We start from the raw sequence: 20,569 nt of genomic DNA on the forward strand, positions 1-20,569 counted from the left end.
TTCTTGACATGGTTTCGGCATGGGTAATGACTGGTAAAAGCTCCTCAGCACTTTAAACACCAAGTGCAAAGTTCATGTCTCTTTCAGATTCCAAAATGTCAGGAAAGAGGAAGGCTGAGAACGTTGCTTCAGTGGAGGAAGTAGAAGAAGACCTGAGTGGGACCCAGTTTGTGTGTGAGACTGTAATCCGATCCCTTACTTTGGATGCTGCCCCAGATCACAACCCACCTTGCAGACAGAAGTCTCTGCAAAGTGAGTGTCCCTGCATTTCCCCCACCTAGCAGGGTGGTCCCTGAATTGTGATTGTCAAACTTGACTAGTTAGAATTGCTCTTCACTGAGAGTGGAGGGAGGGTGATCTTTGTTAGAAATTGTGGTATTTCACGCCTACAATCCTCGCACTTTTGAGGCTCAGACAGGAGGATCACTTGAGGCTAGGAGTTCAAGACCAGCCTGAGCAACACAGCGAGACCCCCCCCGTCTCTTTAAAAAATTTAAAAATTAGCCAGGCATGGTGGCTCATGCCTGTAGTCCCAGCTACTTGGGAGGCTGAGGCAGGAGGATTGCTTGAGCCCAGGAGTTTGAGGTTACAGTAACCTATGATGATGCCACTGCACCCTCACCCAGGCAACAGAGTGAGACCCTATCTCAAAAAAGAAAAAAAGAAATTCTGATCATGTTTGTTTCTTTAGACCCTACATATGCTAACTATTCTAATTAGACTATTAGGTGCAAAAAAGCCACCATAACTCATTTCTGCACTTTCTCTGGGGCAGAATTACAGTTGTATTCCTTGTATTCTGTAGAGGAACAGTGGCCAGTTGTGCTGCCTGGATTCTGCAGTAGGGAGTCTTCCTGTAAGTTGACAGAGCTCCTCAGCAGAGACCCCCATTGACACCTGAGTTGTCTGCTTTCCCCAAGGGCAGTAGTCCAAGAAATAGTGCATAGAAGCACAAGTACTAAACTAAGATTCTCAAGGTTAAATTTTGCTATAATAACCTTTATAACAGAAACTTCTAGTTATCAAATAAGTAGAATTAGTACTGTGTATTTCAAGAACTGTCCAAAAATTCAAATTCTAGTACATAAAAATATGGGAGATCTCCATTTATTATAATGACATTTGGCCTATACCACTAAATATGATTTGTCTCACTTTTATTTAAAGTATACATGTATATCTGTATATTTTTCCACACTTAAGTACAAAAGCGTAACAGAAAGATCTAGAAGGACTTACACCAAAATGTCCATAGCCATTATTCTGATAGGATTTATATGTGCCTTTTTTATATCCTTCCCTCCCCTTATTGTGATTTGACAATTTTCTCCCATGAGTATGCATCACTTTTGTAAAGAAGAGGAGGGAAGTGGGCATATGGTCCTGCAGTACTCACCAGCTAACTTTTTCTCTTTTTATAGCTGTTAGCTAGTATATCAATTTTGATTCAAACCCTGTCTCAGTATATTAACCATCATTATGATGAGGAAAAGAGATGGGCCTTCTCATTATGAGATTCATAGTGCTTCTCAGAACCATGGGTGTTTCTGCCCCTTGTTTTGTGAGTTTTGATTCTATTTGGTTTTGCATAGTCTTCACATGTAAGAATACAGCATGGTTCTAGCAGCAGGCCTTCCCCCCTGGTCTTCCTTCTCCTCTGGCTTTCGTAATTCTAGCTCATGACCCAACAATTTATCAAGTAAGGATAGCATGGCAGGCTGCTTTTAATTTCTGCCTTAAAATTGGTTGCTTTCATCCTTAAGTGAAATTTGCCTTGTCTGAAGAGGGACCACCTGAAGATGAGAGGGAAGAGATTGTCCATATCGCTGAGGAAGAAGTTGTCATGGAGGAAGAGGAGGAGGAGGAGGAGGATGAGCTCAAAGATGAAGTTAAGAGTCAGTCTTCTGCTTCCTCAGAGGATTACATCATCATCCTGCCTGAGTGCTTTGATACCAGCCGCCCCCTGGGGGACTCCATGTACAGCTCTGCACTCTCGCAGCCAGGCCTGGAGCGAGGGGCTGAAGCTGAGCCTGGGGTTGAGGCTGGGCCAGAACCAGCTGAGGCTGGGGAGAGACTCCCCAGAGGGGAGAACCAGCCACAGGAGCACAGCATCAGTGACATCCTCATGACCTCACAGACTCTGGAAACAGTGCCCCTAATCCCAGAGGTGGTGGGGCTTCCACCACCATTGCCCAGGTACACTCCACACCCCCCTCAGCTGGGGTGTTCTTCAGAGGTAAAATAAACAGTGAGAGGAACCAACTTAATCTCAAAACTTGTTTTCTCATCAGCATGGGAAGAGACTATTTCCCATTGTAAAATCTGAATTTAGATGAATAAAAATCTTGGCCGGGCACAGTGGCTCATGCCTGTAATCCTAGTTTTTTGGGAGGCTGAGGTGGGAGGATCACCTGAGATCAAGAGTTCAAGACCAGAAAGGGCATTTATTGAAACCTTAAAATTTGTACCCCCATAATATGCTGGAAAAAAAAAAGTTCAAGACCAGCCTCAGCAAGAGCGAGACCCCATCTCTGCTAAAAATAGAAAAATTAGCAGGTGTCATGGTGCACCTGTAGTCCCAGCTACTCGGGAGGCTGAGGCCGGAAAATCACTTGAGCTCAGGAGTTTGAGGTTGCTGTGAGCTAGGCTGACACCATAGCACTCTAGCCCCGGTGACAGCTAGAACGTCTAAAAAAGAAATAAATAAATAAAAATATTTCCCAGTATTTGTGGATTCCGGTTTTTTGTTTTTTTGGTTTTTTTTTTGAGACGGAGTCTCGCTTTGTTGCCCAGGCTAGAGTGAGTGCCGTGGCATCAGCCTAGCTCACAGCAACCTCAAACTCTTGGGCTCAAGCAATCTTCCTGCCTCAGCCTCCTGAGTAGCTGGGATTACAGGCGTGTGCCACTATGCCTGGCTAATTTTTTCTATATCAGTTGGCCAATTAATTTCTTTCTATTTATAGTAGAGACGGGGTCTCGCTCTTGCTCAGGCTAGTTTCGAACTCCTGACCTCAAGCAATCTGCCCGCCTCATCCTCCCAGAGTGCTAGGGTTACAGGTGTGACCCACCGCGCCCGGCCTATTTGTGTATTCTGGATTTAAAGATACACTTGCTTTAGTCAACATTATAGAAGTTATTTTTAATTCTCTGGTCAATCTGTTTGTGTCATTCTCCCAGAAAGCTAGATGTTTCCCTTCACTTGAGGGGGGAAGTGACCAGACTGAAGCCAATCTCTCTAGCTCAAGTGTGGCTAAAGAGGAAAACCAGGAGTAGAATGCCATTCTTCTGACCCTAGGTTCAGACATATGATCTGACTCAGAAATTTGAAGCCTCTGTAGAGAATTTGGCACTGCTGTGCTGTGTTTACTATTTCTCTACTGTTGCCATAGGTGTCTTGTCAACTTACTTTCCATATTGTGTCTCTCTCAAAGGAGCCCTCCTTGTGGACAGCGTCATGGTTCCCCAGGAGTGGACTTACCAGTTACCATACCAGAAGTTTCTTCAGTGTCTGATCAGATCAGAGGAGGTAATGACTGGCTTGAGCTTTATCTCTTTATCTTTGCTCCTTTCTAATGGAAACCAGGTATAAGGATGCTACCTTCATGATTCGTGGCAGGTTTTAGAAACTTCCCCTTTCACTATCTCTGTGCTGCTCTTTCATACTCTCATTTCTGCTCTTTAGCTAAATATTCATTAAGTGAGACCTCATAGAGGTAGGCATTGTGCTGTAGTGGACGAGCACAGGCTTTGGAACCAAACCAGTCTAGATTCCAGCTCTGTCTCCACGTTTCCTGTCTAGCAGTTCAGCAGGTTTATAATGACTGTGAGTCTGTTTTCTTATCTACAAAATCAGGACAATAGTACTGGGAAGTTGTGAGTAGGCCCTCATAAGTCATGTCTCACTCTTCTCCAAAAAGCCAAACTAAAAATACTTGACAACTAATACATCAGTATGATAGGATTATAGAGTTAATTTTTATGATTCAATAAACACTCATCTCATATTGCATTTCTGGACAGTTTCTCCTTATCTCATAAACCACCCACAAAACTTCCCAAATATTTACTGAAAAAAGAAAAGAAAACTTCAAACACTGTGATCAGATTGCTCTCTGCCTCAATAATAGCCTTGCTGTGAGTTAGGAGACGCTGGGCGCTTATGGATGCTGCATCTAACCAACAGCTCTTTTGCTTTTAGAGCCCAGAGGCTCATCAGGACTTGTAAACAGCAGACAGAAGAGCTATGACCACTCAAGGTAACGACCTTGTGCAGTCTCTTCTTCAGAAGCAGGTGGATATCCTGGCATTGCTTCTGCTTAAAAGAGCCTCTCAGAGCATGTACCCATCTTTAAGGAGCAGAGAAGGAAAGCCTTCATTCCTTCTTGTTCTTATCTTCTGAAGCTTTTGAGCAACACTTGAACTAAGGGCTCATGCTGATGTTTAAGAGTGTTCACATTCCAGACAAGAAAGGAGTGCCCTCAAATTCACCTCACCCTTAGTGCCAAAAGAAAAGGCAGGAAAGTCAAGCCCAGTGTGCATCTTAGTAATTTATTCTTAGGCTCATCTGCATTTCCGCTCCTAGTCACCCCAGAGCAGTGTCTAAAAAATCACATTTCCTTTGTGAGATGTTTTCTCTGAGATTAAAAATTGAGCAGACTGTCGTTACCCCAGGGTAACCTCTGACCACATTAATTTTCAGCTAGGACTAAAAGCCGGCATGCTAACCAGAGTGGTTTATTTCCTGCAGTGCCCATACCTTTCAACATTGTAGCTATAAAACTGATATGAAAACAGTCATGTTGTCTTTTTAAATCTGATTTTTTTTTTTCTTTTAAGGATTAGAGCCCAGGTTATCTTGTAAGAAGGTAGTGCTTTGTGTTTGTTTGGGGAGATAATTTGGTTGTCCTCTACAGGCACTACCATGGGAGCGGCATTGCTGGCGGACTAGTGAAGGGGGCTTTGTCGGTTGCTGCCTCTGCATACAAGGCCCTGTTTGCTGGGCCACCAGTCACTGCACAGGTCAGTGTGTGTTTTATTTTCTTGAATCTCAACTCCATGTCACCAGTAAATGGTGGCTTCTGACTGGGTTGGAGAGTAACATGACATTGTGGAAGGAACATGGACTTTAGATTTAGTCTTTGGTTAACACACAGCTCTGCCACTTTCTAGGTATGTGACTTTAGCAAAGTTATTTAAGGGAGGAAAGGAGAAGGATCTAATATTTGTAATACTTTGGAAAGAAGCTATTACAGGTGCTGGCACTACAGGATAAATAAAACAATTTCTGCCCAAAGACTATGGGAAACAAGTGAGATACACAAACATTTACAGTACAGGGTAAGATACTATGCTGGTGCTGCCAGATAGATGGGACATCTCAGCCTGGAGGGACCAAGGGAAAGATGGGACACCGCAGCCTGGAGGGACCAAGGAAGGTTTCCTAATAGACAATACTTGAACTGAGTCTGAAAGGACAAAGTAAGTGTTCCCCAGGAAAGACGGATAGAAAGGGCATTGTAGGCTGGGCGTGGTGGCTCATGCCTGTAATCCTAGCACTCTGGGAGGACGAGGCAGGCGGATCGCTCAAGGTCAGGGGTTCGAAACCAGCCTGAGCAAGAGCGAAACCCCGTCTCTACTAAAAATAGGAAGAAATTAATTGGCCAACTAAAAATATATAGAAAAAATTAGCCAGCATGGTGGTGCATGCCTATAGTCCCAGCTGCTCGGGAGGCTGATGCAGAAGGATGGCTTGAGCCCAGGAGATTGAGGTTGCTGTGAGCTAGGCTGACGCCACAGCACTCTAGCCCGGGCAACAGAGTGAGACTCTGTCTCAAAAAAAGGGGAGGGGCATCGTAGGCTGGTTGGTGGCTCACACCTTTTAATCCTAGCACTTTGGAAGGCCAAAGTGGGAGAATCACTTGGGAGGCCAGGAGTTCGAGACCAGCCTGGGCAATAATGAGACCCTATCTCTACAAAAAATCTTTTAAAAAATTAGCCAGGCATGGTGGCATGTGGCTATGGTCCTAGCTACTGGGGAGGCTGAGACAGGAGGATCGCTTGAGCCTAGCAGTTGGAGGCTGCAGAGAGCTGTGATGATGCCACTGCACTCTAACCAGAATGACAGAGCAAGATCCTGTCTCAAAAAAAAAAAAGGTATTATAAATAGAGTAGCCAGTAAAAAGACTTGGGAATGAGAGCATGAAGGGTGAATCTGGCTGAAGAAAAGAATGGGAAGAGAAAAAACCAAATATGTAGGCATGATGCTATGTTAAGGGGTTTGGATTTTATTTTAAAGCTAATGGGAGGAGCCAGAGAAGGGTTTTAAGGAAGTGATTATCGTGATCAGATTTGTTCTTAGTAAGATCTCTGCTACAGTGTGGAGGCAGGTGGAGCCAGTAAAGAAATCCATATAGGAGTCCACATATAGGTGGAAAGGAAGGATAGAAGAGATAATTAAGAGACAGGAATGGCAGAACTTGGAGACCATGATGAAGTGGCTAAAAAGAAGTCAAGGATAAATCCCAAGATTCTGGCTTAGGCAATTGATAGTACCATTCATAAAGATAGGATGTGCAGGGAAAGGATATTTGAGTAGGAGGAGAAGAAAATTGGTTCACTTTTGGATAATGTTGAGTTTGAGGCCTATCCAGAGTATATTTGATATACAGTCGTCCCTTGGTATCCATGAGGGATTGGCTCCAGGAACAAAAATCCATGGATGTTCAAGTGTCTTATATAATACTATACTATATGCATATAACTTACAGACATCCTCCTATATACTTTATTTTATTTTTTAGAGATGGATTTCACTTTGTCACCCAGGCTGGAGTGCAGTAGCATGATCATAGCTTACTGCAGCCTGGAATTCCTCTCCCATATACTTTAAATCATCTCTGGATGACTTATAATACCTAATACAGTGAAAATGCTATATGTAAATAGTTGTTAATATTGTATTGTTCAGGGAATAATGGCAGGGGAAAAAAGTCTGTACACATTCAGTGCAGGTACCACTATCTTTTTTCCCCTCACATATTTTCAATCAGTTGACTGAATCCATAGGTGGAGAATCCACGGATATAGAGGGCCAACTATATCCATTTGGATCACGGGAGAGATTTGGCCTAGTGATAAAGTTTGAAAGTCACTTCTATACAGTTTATAGCAGGAGCCATGTGATTGGATGAGATGAGGAAGAATGGGGAAGGCAAGAAGCAGCCTTTAAGGATCAGGGAAGGGAGTACCCAGTAAAGAAGACAGAGAACTAGAAGGAAAACAAGGAGAGAGTTTTATGCTGAACTTAGAGAAGGGAGTTTTAATAAGGGGAGCTTCGTCAACATGTTAAATGCTGCAGAGAGGTGTTGAATAGGTAGTGAGGAATTTGAAAGAGCAAGTATGCCCCACTCATATAGCTAGGCTAGCCTGGGCGTGGTGGCTCACGCCTGTAATCCTAGCACTCTGGGAGGCTGAGCTTGAGATTGCTGTGAGCTAGGCTAACAGCATGGCACTCTAGCGTGGACAACAGAGCAAGACTGTCTCAAAAAAATAAAAAAATAAATAAAAATAAATAGCTAGGCTACAAAGGCATAAACTAGGCCCTTACAACCTAGGAAGCCTTCTTGTCTTCTCCCTCTCACCCCAAAAGAACAGAAATAGTTCAGGTAAGAGGAAGCTAATATTCATTTAAGCCCTGTGGTGAATTTACTTTCCTAAATCCTAAAAGCCCTGTTCTGTTATTGTCCCCTTTTCACAGATTAGGGATGCATAAGGCAGGAGACATTTTTTAAAATGGGTAAGACTTGAGATGGGCAAGCCAGTAGTAAAAGAGGTTAACAATAAAGATGAGAGACAAGATAATTAATGGAGAAAGATTTCTGAAGTGGAGAGAAGTAAAAGCAGCGGTACATGTGGCAGGATCAACCTGGAAAAGGAGGATGGATGATGTACTCCGAAATAAGAGGGAAGAAGAAACAGTGGGATTACTTGCAGAGGGAAATGCCAGAGACTGTTCTCAACTTTACATACTTTCTCAACAATGCTGCCAAATGAGAAGGTGTGATGTATCTCCATTTCATTAACAAGGGGACTGACACTCAGCTCGGTTGCTAAGTAAATGGTAGACAATAATCTTTCTGCTGTACAGTCTGACTATCCCCAATCTGAAATGGGGACAATAACAACAGGCTTTTTAGGAGGATTTAGGGCCGGGCGTGGTGGCTCACGCCTGTAATCCTAGCACTCTGGGAGGCCAAGGTGGTAGGATCACTTAAGGTTAGGAGTTCGAAACCAGCCTGAGCAAGAGCGAGACCCCGTCTCTACTAAAAATAGGAAGAAATTAATTGGCCAACTAAAAATATATAGAAAAAATTAGCCGGGCATGGTGGCACATGCCTGTAATCCCAGCTACTCAGGAGGCTGAGGCAGAAGGATAATTTGAGCCCAGGAGTTTGAGGTTGCTGTGAGCTAGGCTGACGCCACAGCACTCTAGCCTGGGCAACAGAGTGAGACTCTGTCTCAAAAAAAAAAAGAATAGGAGGATTTAGGAAGGTAATGTATCTACCACAGGGCTTGAATGTGAGTATCAGCTTCCTCTTACCTGAACTGCTTCCATTCATTTGGGAGTGAGGGGAGAAAGTCAAGAACACTTCCCAGGTTGTAATTTCCCAAGCTGTTTTTTGTCCAGTCCCTTTGCATATCTGACAAAATTTCCCATACCATCTTCCAGTAACAATCTTTCTCTATTTTTTTTGAGACAGTCTTACTCTGTTACCCAGGCTAGAGTGCAGTGGCATCATTATAGCTCACTGCAACCTCAGACTCTTAGGCTCAAGTGATCCTCCTGCCTCAGCCTCCCCAGTAGCTGGCACTACAGGTGTGCACCACCATGCCCAGCTAATGTTTCCTAGTTTTAGTAGAGACAGGGTCTTGCTCTTGGCTCATACTGGTCTCAAACTCCTGACCTCAAGCGATCCTCCCACCTTGGCCTCCCAAAGTGCTAGAATCACAGGTGTGAGCCATCACACATGGCACCCCATCATCATAATTACCTTTACGTTCACAGGGTCTCCAGGGTTTGTTTTCATCTTTTCCTTCATGAGGCCAAAGAATGCTTCTTTCTGAAAGTCCCCTAAAGCATTCTCCTAGTTCCATAGTTCCTTAGTTCCCTGGTTCCCCTTCTCTCCTCCTTCAGGTACAAACATCCCTAATCTAAAGCAGGGCCTTCCTAGTCCGTACCCCTGGGAAGAGCTATTGGTATCAGGTGCACAGTAGGGCTTTACCCTTGTATCTAAGTACCCAGTATTTTGAATAAGTCTGGAAAGACTAGCATGACTTACAAGATAATAAAAATACGTAAGGTAAAGCCAGACATGATGGCAGGCCCCTATATCACAGCTACTTGGGGGGCTGAGGCAGGAGGATCACTTGAGCTCAGAAGTGTGAGATCAGCCTGGACAAGGTGGCAAAACTCTTATCTCTTAAAAAAAAAAAAAAAAAAGCCGGGCGCAGTGGCTCACGCCTATAATCCTAGCACTCTGGGAGGCTGAGGCGGGTGGATTGCTCGAGGTCAGGAATTCAAAACCAGCCTGAGCAAGAGCAAGACCCCGTCTCTACTATAAATAGAAAGAAATTAATTGGCCAACATATATATATATATATATATAAAAAAAATTAGCTGGGCATGGTGGCACATGCCTGTAGTCCCAGCTACTCAGGAGGCTGAGGCAGAAGGATTACTTGAGCCCAGGAGTTTGAGGTTGCTGTGAATTAGGCTGACGCCACACGCCACGGCACTCACTATAACCTGGGCAACAAGTGAGACTCTGTCTCAAAAAAAAAAAAGATGTTATTTAATAAAGTTATAAGGTAAACATTTAAATTACATAGAAAGTGTTCTGCTTTTCTTGTCTCTGCATAGCCAATAGTTTCTGAAGATCAAACAGCAGCCCTGATGGCCCACCTCTTTGAAATGGGATTCTGTGACCGGCAGCTAAACCTAAGGCTGCTGAAGAAACACAATCACAACATCCTGCAGGTTGTGACGGAACTTCTTCAGGTCAACAACAATGACTGGTACAGCCACCGCTACTGAAGAATGACCTTGTATTAAATAAGTCTGCCTGCTGCTCAGAGATGATCTGTATTCTGTCATTGGGGTGTGGGGTAGAAGCCCTTGCTTGTTTTTTAATCTGATGAATCTTTATAGAGCTCATCATTGAATTATCAAGACAGAACCTGTTACAGTATTTTGGGAGCAAATCAAAGACCAGAACTTAAACTTCCACTTTAGACATTGGATGAATAGTAGGAAGATAGTTTTTCAATTGATTTGGTTAAAAGTCCTTTCTTCATTTTAATGCATTGAAGAGTGTATCTTGAACTTCCTATAGAACCATTTTTTTCTGCTTTCATTGAAGTTGCATATTTTTCTTTGGTTAATGTGGATGTTTTATGGGAATATCTGTTAATTGTCAGGTTTTAAAAGAAATTAACTTTGGAGGTTGTTTTCAAGAATTATTCTCATAATTTCTGTAACCTACCCCAAGCCCTATAGCCATATGGCATTGAAATGACATCCAGAGCGTGATAGAAACTTTGCTACTCTTCCTTTCCCAAGGAGAAAGTCATTTCCCTATAAGACTTAGTAAATGCCACTGCTGCTTCTTAAAGACTCCTTTGTGCATTGAAGAGTATCCAACTTCTGGGGATCTCTGCATTTCAATGAAAGGAGACAAGGGTATGCTCATTAATCCACCGGCACCTATTGATTGGTGTCTATAGTAATTTTGCATACATTTTTATTTAAGGGAAAAAATTTAGGTAGTGTGAAATATTTTGCTAATTATATAGAGAAGGAAAAAATTCTTCTGTTAAAGGGAAAAGTAAATTTAACAGTTACCATTTTTCTTAATGTCAGGGAAGATCTTATTTTACAATAGAGTGGGGGAAATAGAAACATGTGAAAGTGAAAGGCTTCTGAATTAATCTCAGTAAAGGTGAGGGTGGGCAAGTGAGAGTGTGTGAGGTAGAGGAAATGCTGATGACTTCGTGAATGTTTGAAATCCATTCAGAGGTATCTAGCCCTAGAGAGCCTAGAACAGGAAGAGGCAGTAGGCGTTTTTTGCAAAACTTGGATGGGGGCAAACTCCCTGAAAAAGTTTTGGTTTAATCCCAGGATTAGTGGGAAAGAGCTTGCTTCCAGGAGCCCACGTGCTCACTTTGTTTACGGAAGGGAGTCTTGGGTACAATTGCTTAAGGAAGGTAACAAAACACGCTAAAGATTTTATCTATAATATGACTTCCAGAAAAGGAAGAATCTGAACCCCACCCCAAAAGTGGGAAGGATAAAGTAGTATTATTTAACCTGGTTGGTATTTATAATGAATGGTGATTTTAGTTAGTCATTTGCTATGATGATGTTTATTTGCAGTATAACTCTTGAATGTTACTTAATAAACCAAGATTCAGACTGCAAGCCAACCGAGCTGTTCATTATTTAAAACGTTTTTGTCGGAGCTTCTGGGTAGAAGGCCAAGCGGTAGGATGTGTGTAATTAGGCTGACGAAGGGTGGGACCTGTCCTGACCATCGGAGTCTTAAAGTAGAGATCCAGGAGGTCCGGTCGTCTGCCCTGTTGTACATAACCACAGAAAGAATGGCTAAATAAATGTTCCTTGAAACTCCTACCTGGATTGGCTAGTCCTTGCGGAAGCAGGTTCTGGGCCCTCGGGTGACATTTGAAGAGCAGAGGGTGTCTCCGGCGGTCTCGGGGAGAGGGCGGGGCTGGGGCGGGGTTTCCTAGGGCCCCAGCTGAAAGCTGGCGGCGAAGGCTCTGCGCCAGCACTTTCGATTCCTCTTGCAGCGGTTTGTGTTGCTGCCGTCGTCCCTGGGTAAGGCGCTCCTGGAACCATCCTTCCCTGCTTTCCCTTTCGGAGGCGAAGGCCGCGGGGCCTTCTATGCCGCCTCTTCGCCCAGCACAGGCACACGCGGGTACCAGTGTCTACTAACGGCCCCTTGGGGTACCTGGTTGGACTTGAAATCCTCCCTCAATGAAGTCACACTTTTTCCGACCGCACCTGGCTGGCCCCTGGCAGAGCGCCCAAGTAGGACCTGAGTCGGCTTGGTTCTCCGGAGAGGCCAGGGTCCCTGTTCCCCCCACCCTCCAACGCGGCACGGCACGTTCACTCCCCCAGGCTTGAGCTGAAGAGTGCCAGTTGCCCAGGAAGGCCCCAGCCTGTGCCCTCTCACCCTGCCTTAGAGGCCCCTCTCCCCAAAGAAGCACTCCAGAAATCTCGCCCTCTTGCAGCTGATTGGAGGCCAGGATCACGGATCTGAACCAGGTGAGGCTTTATTTTAGCCCAAGAAGATCTGAGTGTGGCTTACCTTGCCCAAAACTTAAGTGCTGCTACCACTTAAGTTTTGGGAAGAGTCCAGATTTAGCCTTGACTTTTCCTAGTGAAGGACAGACCCTGACATTACTGTGACTGTCTTCAGGCTTTCTTCCTACCTAGCCTCAGAAAGCAGTGAGGAAGAGGTTTCCACTCCCTCCCAGGACTCTTTGAGATAGGATTCTTAACCACACCTGTGACCCGTCTAGCCTCTGTTTTTTTTTTTTTTTTTTCTATATATATTAGCTGGCCAATTAATTTCTTTGTATTTATAATAGAGACGGGGTCTCGCTCTTGCTCAGGCTGATTTCGAACTCCTGACCTCGAGCAATCCGCCCGCCTCAGCCTCCCAGAGAGCTAGGATTACAGGCGTGAGCCACCGCGCCCGGCTTAGCCTCTGTTTCGAAGAATCTCTGCCTCATCCAACTTCCTTCTCTTGAATTGAATGACAGCTCAGCTCTGCCATTCACTTATGGAAGTCCCTTAAGTCCCTTAAAGTGAAATAACTTTTTTTTGAGACAAGACTCTCACTCTGTGGCCCTAGCTAGAGTGCAGAGTTATCATAGCTTACGGGAACCTCAAACTCATGGGCTCAAGTGATCCTTCTGCCTCAGCCTCCCAAGTAGCAGAGACTACAGGCACTCACTACCACACCCAACTAATTTTTTATACTCTTTTTTTTTTTTTTTTTCAGTGTAAATGGGGGTCTTGCTCTTGCTCAGTCTAGTGGGGAACTCCTGAGCTCAAGTGATACCCCGGCCAACCTAGGCCTTCCAAAGTGCTAGAATTACAGGCATAAGCCACCACACCCGGCCATAACTTCTACTTTTCTTTTGTTTTCCCTTTGGTAGGCAGAGATTGATCTTTGCAATAATGAAAGGAGTTGAAATGTATTGAGATTTCTGACTGGAGAATCCCATGTAACTTGCTCAATTTTCATAGCCTATCTTCCTTAGGCTTTAGCTTGCTCAGATTGTGGTGGGACTCCTTGCCAATCTTGAGAACTTAAACCAAAATTACATCTGGTGTCAGTGCTAACAAGTTTAGCACTGAACTTTGTTCTTTTCTCAGTAGTGAAAAATCCCCCCTGAAGGATGGGTGAGAGATTCTCCCAGCTGGGCTCTCAGTGGGAAGATGAAAAGAAGTTGATCCTGCCCCCTAACCCCGCCATTGGCAGCAAGGCCTACTCCAGCACCGGTAGCAGCAAGTCTCTTTGTTCCCATGTGCCTTGTGAAGGGGCTGCTGGTGCCAGCTTTGTGACATGTCCTACCTGCCAAGGCAGTGGTGAGATTCCCCAAGGTGAGTGACCCAAGACTCTGGAAATAGCCTGGGATCCAGGGAAAGCTCTTAGCCAGCTGCCCCAGGGCCAGCCCCTCTGAGTCTCCTTGAATGGGGTTGGATTTGCTCCCAGCTCTTGGTTCCCTGTCTCAGCCTGGCCAGGGAGATGCTAACTATCCTTAGGCCCCCTTCAGAGACCACCCCCCAGTTTTTTCCCCAGCTCCTTGGTGAGGAGGGGGGTTCTAGCCACTGTGTTCCTGAGCAACACTCAGGATTCAGTTCAGGAAGTTACAAATTATCTCTCCAAAGAAGCTGGGCTTCTTTTATTTGCTGATGACTTTCAGAGATTCTTCATATCTGTTTCTAGAAATCTCATTTCCATACTAGAGATGTCAAAGCTGACCTGCCAACTTCGGCAGCACATCCCGGGCTCCTAGTCCTGCTTTGAGGCAGAGGCAATGGCAGCATGCTTCTAACATTGCTTTATGGGCTGGGGGTGCTTCTGGGAGGCTGGCACAGAGAATATTTGTCATGGATGCTTCTTGGTCCTCCTTCTCATCCTCTCTCTCTCTAGAGCTGGAAAAGCAGCTGGTGGCTCTCATCCCCTATGGGGACCAGAGGCTGAAGCCCAGGCACACGTAAGCCCCTCTTCCTCCTCCAGTTCCACAAGCTATTGCCCTGGGGGCTCCTCTATTTTGATTCCCCCTAATTTTTTCCTATTAGTCCTTCCCCAGAAAGCCTGAGCCTCACCAGGCTCAGAAGTACCAGCCAGCTTCCTATTTCTGAGGAGTTTCCTGGTTTGAGAAGCCCCAGGCAAAGCTGATGTCACCAGAGACCACTTAGCATCCTCCCCTGAGCATGGAAAACCGGTTGCTCCCTGTTCTGGGACACTTCAGAATCTCAGAGGCAACCCTGAGTTTCGTTGGAGAACCTGTGACCCTGTTTGTGATCTGGGTCAATTTGACATGGATCCCTGCGACCTCCTCCCAAGTCCTCAGCTTCACCCTGGTAGCCACTACCCTGCCCTCTCCACACCCCCACCACACCAGAACTAGAATCTAGCCATGCCCCTCAAAACATGCTAACAAAGTGCTATCCCTTTAATGCTGATCTCATGTTGAATTAGATGGATGGATTGTGTTCTTTTCTGAATATTAATATTAAAATTCAGAACCCTCAAAATGTGGCCTTATTTTTTCTAGTGAGAATAGCTAGCATTCATTGAGCTTTTGCTATGTGCCAGGACCTGCAATTATTGTTTTTTCATGCATTAGCCCATAATATATTCTATGAGGTTGGTACCGTTATCTCTGTTTTACAGACAGGGACACTGAGGCTTAGGCAGGTGAGCTGCACAATGTTATTGGGTCAGTAGGAACAGCTGGAAATGGAAGCCAGACTACCTGCCTTCCAGCCCTTCCGGGCCACATCTGGAAAGCCAAATGTGCAGGTGTAGAGGGAGGGGCGTGCAGGAGAGAGCCTTGTGTATGGCGAGGAGTATGAACCGCCTCCCCAAGTTTCCTTCAGATTTCTCTGCTCCTCCATCGTGGGTCCTCCTTCCCCACAGGAAGTTCTTTGTGTTCCTAGCCGTGCTCATCTGCCTGATGACTTCCTCCTCCGTCGTCTTTTTCTTGTTTCCGAGGTCCATCATCGTGCAGCCTTCAGGCCTCAACTCTTCCACGGTGGCCTTTGATGAGGCTGACATCCACCTCAACATAACGGTGGGTGGGTGCCCCTGGGCTCTGACCCCGCCTTCCCGGCAACACTTCTCTATAGGCTTTGTCCAGCCTTGCAACCCTGGCCCAGGTAGCCAGGGATCTTGTGGCACCCGGAGAGTTCTGGGAGCCTGGGGAGAAGCAGGGGTAACCATGAGCCCCATAATAGATGGTGAGGACTGGGATCTACACAGTAAGGGGCTAGAGACATAAACCTTAGGGTAGAGTGGGGTGGACGAGGCTGAATGGAGAAAAGCCGTGGGGGGGTGTGCCCAGATCTGAGCCAGCTGAACTTCTAAAAGGTGACTCCTCACGGTTAAGATCCCTCTGGCCCCAGGGGTGCTTAGAACTGATCCTCTACACCTGGGGCCCCTCGTGGTAGGGCGGGAGTCAGGCCAGAGAGCCAGGCTCCTGCAACTGTTTGGCTTCTCCCTTCCAAGGATGGGCCACCCTCACCCCTCCCTTTCCTTATCTTCATCCCCAGAATATCTTGAACATCTCCAATAGCAACTACTACCCCATCACGGTGACCCAGCTAACCATCGAGGTTCTGCACCTGTCCCTCGTGGTGGGGCAGGTTTCTGACAGCCTTCTCCTACACATTGGCCCTTTGGCCAGTGAACAGGTGACTCCCTTCTCCCTGGCCAGCCCTGCCCACAGGTGTGTGGATGTGTGTGGTGGTGGGAAAGGGGCAGCTGGAGTTGGGGCTAACCATGTGCCCATTTGGTTGGCAGATATTTTATGCAGTAGCCAGCAGGATATGGGATGAAAACACATAGTGAGTATCCCTTAATCTCTTCTCCCTTAGCCTCTTGCTTGGCTTGGAAACCCAGTGAGTACCCACCAGGCATCCTGATCGCTCAGCAAATTCTGTAGCCAGCATCTGGCCTGCCCTCAGGTGGCCAAGCCTGCAATGTGCAACGATTCATGGTCTCCAACCCCTGCCTGTTTGGTCCTAGATTAGAATGAAAAATAGGCTGGAGGCCAGGTGTAGTGGCTCAGGCCTGTAATGCTAGCACTCTGGGAGGCTGAGGCTGGTGGATTGTTCAAGGTCAGGAGTTCAAAACCAGCCTGAGCAAGAGTACACCCCTTCTCTACTAAAAAGAGAAAGGAATTAATTGGCCAACTAAAAAAAAAAAATAATAAAATAAATAAATACATATATATATATAAAATTAGCCAGGCATGGTGGCACATGCCTGTAGTCCCAGCTACTCTGGAGGCTGAGGCAGGAGGCTCGCTTGAGCCCAGGAGTTTGAGGTTGCTGTGAGCTAGGCTGACACCACAGCACTCTAGCCCAGGCAACAGAGTGAGCAACTCTGTCTCAAAAAAAAAGAAAGAAAGAAAAGAAAAGAAAAAGAAAAACAGGCTGGAATTTAGTTAATCTTTACAATATGTGACCTTGGACTCTTCAGCGTGAATCACGGAAAAAGATGAATGTCTTGTTTTTGCTGAGGGAGGGACCCGCATGTACTTCAAGCAAGTGGATGTTAGAGTGACTTTGAAGCAGGGTGGCCTTGCTCACCCTGGGGAGTGAAGGGGTGGGAGTGGCATCTTGGGGGGCCCCTGATAAAAGGAAAGGGATCAGGGAGGCAAGGGAACTGGGACCGCAGGAATCCTCCGAACTTTCTGACAGGCTGCTCCATGTGAAATATGGTCCTATGTTCTCTTTCTCTCTCCCTCAGCAAAATCTGTACCTGGCTGAAAATCAAAGTCCACCATGTACTTTTGCACATCCAGTAAGTAGGGCTTGGCGCTCTGGATTCCTTTCTCCCACTCTGACTGCAGTCTTACCTCAGCCCACCTCATGGTAGGAGAGTCATCCAAGCTGACCCGTGAATATTTATTGGCTCTTAGGAATAGCAAGCCTAGCCCCTTCCCTAGGTCTCACCTTGCTTATAAGCTATTTGGATGACAGCCACAGGGCTGTCTGGGAGCTGTTGTGACACAGGTAGGGCAGCCACCCCAGGTACCTTGGCAGAGTAGGGAGCAGAGGGAAGGGAAAGGGAGGTCTGAGGGAGCCAACCCTCCCCAGACAACAGAACAGGCCAGAACGTTCCTTTTCCTCCCAGACATGTCAACAAGGCTTGCTTCCTCTCCAGGGGCACCCTGACCTGTTACTACCTGAGCCATTCGGAGCAGCTGGTCTTCCAGAGCTATGAATACGTGGACTGCCGGGGAAACATGTCGGAGTCCCGCCTGCTGGTCCCTCGCCCACCATGACCTGTCTGCTGTGCCTGCACTCCAGGCACCTACAAGCCTGGTCTGTGTCTCCCACAACTCCATGGCGACCAAGGAAGGACCATAGTGACTTTGCCAAAGGAAAAGCCCTGCTTTGTTGTAACCTCACCCCCACGCCTCAGCACAGGAAGCTTGCTGGAGTTAACTTCATCCCCACACACGCTCGTATCCCTGATTTCCCCAGTTCCTTTCAGGAGCCAGCACCACGTCCTGCCCTTGTTCTGTCTTGAGGGAAACCTGACCTGACCTTTTCTTGAGGTGCCTTAGCGTCCCTGGAGTGGCACCTGCCCTTTCTGTACTGAGCGCCTTGGCTGCCCCGCTCCAGTGGGGCTAGCTGTCCTCCTGTCGGTGTGTTTACCCGGCATTTAAAGCATGGATTCTTTTCAGATTTTCCACTAGTGATGAGAAATTGACTTTAGGGACACCCAGTGCTGTCTCCAGGGCCTTTTAGGGGACCACAGATGCTTTCTTGTGCCTGTTTGCTTTGGTCAGGTGACAAAGTAATAGTGATGGCCTGCTTCCCTCTGGTAACTTGTCCCCTGTCCATCTGACAGTAGGATTGGCCAAGACCCTTCTGCCCTTTGTCCTTCCTGGTTAACGACTATCTCTGGTTCTAAGGAAGACAAGAGCTAAGAGCTGGTTCTAAGAGCTGTTCTCCAGCTAAAGCTTCTCTGTAAAACAGTTTTACTCTTCTCTTCATAGTCACAGTAGTAGGGGAGAGGAGGGAGGCACCTGGCACCTCCTGGGCCTACACAGGAAGAACAGGACCAAAGGCAGAGTAATTTCAAAAGGCATTTATTAAAGAAGGGTTTCTAAGCCCACACCAAGCCCATGCGAGTGGATCCAGGCAGGTCAGACAGTAGGCCCAGCCTTCTAAAAGCCCACAGGAGATGAAGCTGTCAGCGTCCATCCAACACTGCTGGGCTCTTTTCCACCCCCAGCTCAGCACCAGTGCCTGCTCTGCCTCCCAGAGGCCTCTGTTGTTCCCTGGGCTTTGACAGTGTGGAGCAGCACATCAGCAGGGACCCCCTCGCTTTCCTGTCACCCAGCTGAAGCTAAGCGGTAGATAACACCTTCCTGCCGGGTTCCTAGTGGAAGTGGTTTCTGTACTTTAGTGGAACAGGAAGGGTCACTTGTTTGTTAGACGTGGCTGGGTCTTTATCATTCAGACAAGTGGACATATGAACAGAGGTGGGTAGGGAGCGCTGAATTTGAAGCAGAATGGGTGGAGAGGGGAAATGGTGACAGCTTAGCTGGCTGGGGCACAAGGGGAAGGAAGGAGGTCTGTCCCCAAGCTGAGACCAAGGTGGTACTGGCAAGAGCATGGAAGTCCAGGGAGGCCAGGCCAGAGCTGCTTTGGAAGTCACCAAATGTAAAGGATTTATATTGCATTCAATAAACTGTACTTAATGGTGTTCAAAGAAATCTCCTGGAGCTGGTGGGAAGGTAGCGAGTTGTCTCAATTGATTGTTCACGGTCAGTTACAGATCGAAGTCTTTGATCTATTCCTTCCCCTTTTCACTACTGCACTTGATTAGTCTTTAAAAAAAAAGCCTCTGAGAGTGGGAAGGGGGCCGGTGGACATTCCTTATTTCACAAACTGTTTCTTTTTTTTTCTTTTTTTTTTTGAGACAGAGTCTCACTCTGTTGCCTGGGCTAGAGTGCTGTGGTGTCAGCCTAGCTCACGGCAACCTCAAACTCCTGGGCTCAAGCAATCCTCCTGTCTCAGCCTCCCGAGTAGCTGGGACTACAAGCATGCGCCACCATGCCCGGCTGATTTGTTCTATATATTTTTAGTTGATCAATTAATTTCTTTCCATTTATAGTAGAGACGGGGTCTCACTCTTGCTCAAGCTGGTTTCGAACTCCTGACTTTGAGCGATCCACCTGCCTCAGCCTCCCAGAATGCTAGGATTACAGGAGTGAGCCACCACGCCTGGCCTGTTGTTTTTTTTTAAGAGACAAGGTATCACTCTGTCACCCAGGCTGAAGGGCAATGGCAGATCATAGATCATGGCTCACTGTAACCTTGACCTCCTGGGCTCAAGTGATCCTCCTGACTCAGTTTCCTGAGATGCTGGGACTATAGGGAGGAGTAACTACCTGGCTAATGTTTTTTTAAAAAAAATTTTTTTAGAGATGGGGTCTCACTATGTTGTCCAGGCTGGTCTGAAACTCCTAGCCTCAAGTAATCCTCCTGCCTTGGCCTCCCAAAGTGCTAGGATTACAGGTGTGAGCCACCTCGCCTGGCCACAAATTGTTTCTTAATGTTCGAGTAGGCATCAAGGACTCTCTACAGGCCTCTGAGCCCCTCTGATAACATGTCCTGCTCTTCTGGCTTCCGAGAGGTTGCTCACAGGGCTCGTTCTCTCCCTCTTTCTTGCGTTGTGTATCTGTAAGGTCTCTTTCAACTGTAATATTTCTGTTCCGCGCCACCAGCCCCCATTGCCTTCCCCATCTGCTCCCATCAGGAAACGTCCCTGGGCTGCACTGAGACGGGGCTACTTCACTCTGACCACAGGCGTTGCTACACGGGCTACAATAAAATGACCCAGCTGACCCTTCAGACTGGGGTGGTGATTGGGGTGACTGAGGCAGCCTTCTCATCATGGGGGAAGAAAGGACTTCACGGGGCTTGCACATTCCTGAAGCCTGACAACCAAGATCTCCCAGCCCTGCCCTTTCTTCCAATGTGGGCTGGTGAGGGGACTGCCTGGGGGCTCAGCAGCCTCTGAGTTGTCTCTGCCAGATGGAAGGGCTGTGAGCCAGGAAGGGAGAGGCCTCCTCCCCTTCCCAGGTCAGGTGTCCTATGCCCGAGGCACAGCCCCCCTTTCCTCTGAGCTCTTTTCTCTCCACCCCTGTCCCCATGATCCACTTAACAGCTGAGTGCCCATGGGCTGGCATTGCCCTGGGCTTGGGCGTGTCCCTGCCTGCCACCTCTTTCTGC

At 46.7% G+C, this 20,569-nt stretch overlaps 2 protein-coding genes across 9 annotated transcripts in view; both read left to right on the forward strand.

Moving 5' to 3' along the window:
* The window catches only part of NBR1 (NBR1 autophagy cargo receptor), a 32,512-nt gene extending 20,826 nt beyond the window's left edge, over positions 1 to 11,686 (forward strand). For 5 of the 7 annotated variants that reach the window (XM_012743227.2, XM_012743226.3, XM_012743225.2 and 2 more), the window contains 6 exons: positions 88 to 252; positions 1,764 to 2,196; positions 3,432 to 3,526; positions 4,199 to 4,256; positions 4,914 to 5,019; positions 9,920 to 11,686. In XM_012743227.2, coding sequence (XP_012598681.1) covers positions 88 to 252; positions 1,764 to 2,196; positions 3,432 to 3,526; positions 4,199 to 4,256; positions 4,914 to 5,019; positions 9,920 to 10,093 — 1,031 coding nt within the window. In that variant the 3' untranslated portion in view covers positions 10,094 to 11,686. The remainder of the gene's footprint in view (positions 1 to 87; positions 253 to 1,763; positions 2,197 to 3,431; positions 3,527 to 4,198; positions 4,257 to 4,913; positions 5,020 to 9,919) is intronic. The other 2 variants (XR_012913090.1, XM_012743228.3) reach the window with 2 other exon arrangements.
* Positions 11,687 to 11,782: 96 nt separating this feature from the next.
* Positions 11,783 to 19,036, forward strand: TMEM106A (transmembrane protein 106A). Of its 2 annotated transcripts, XM_020280803.2 has the most exons (8): positions 11,783 to 12,340; positions 13,460 to 13,687; positions 14,241 to 14,304; positions 15,234 to 15,387; positions 15,866 to 16,006; positions 16,116 to 16,159; positions 17,067 to 17,120; positions 17,484 to 19,036. In XM_020280803.2, exons 2-8 carry the CDS (start codon positions 13,483 to 13,485, stop codon positions 17,602 to 17,604), a joined length of 783 nt encoding a protein of 260 aa, XP_020136392.1. In that variant the 5' UTR covers positions 11,783 to 12,340; positions 13,460 to 13,482; the 3' UTR covers positions 17,605 to 19,036. The 2 variants fall into 2 exon arrangements, with proteins under 2 accessions (XP_020136392.1, XP_075850718.1); XM_075994603.1 differs by lacking the exon at positions 11,783 to 12,340 and having other exon boundaries at positions 12,702 to 13,687.
* The last annotated feature ends 1,533 nt before the right edge of the window (positions 19,037 to 20,569 follow it).

The sequence above is a fragment of the Microcebus murinus genome, chromosome 18, assembly GCF_040939455.1.
Source record: "Microcebus murinus isolate Inina chromosome 18, M.murinus_Inina_mat1.0, whole genome shotgun sequence".
NCBI lineage: Eukaryota > Metazoa > Chordata > Mammalia > Primates > Cheirogaleidae > Microcebus > Microcebus murinus.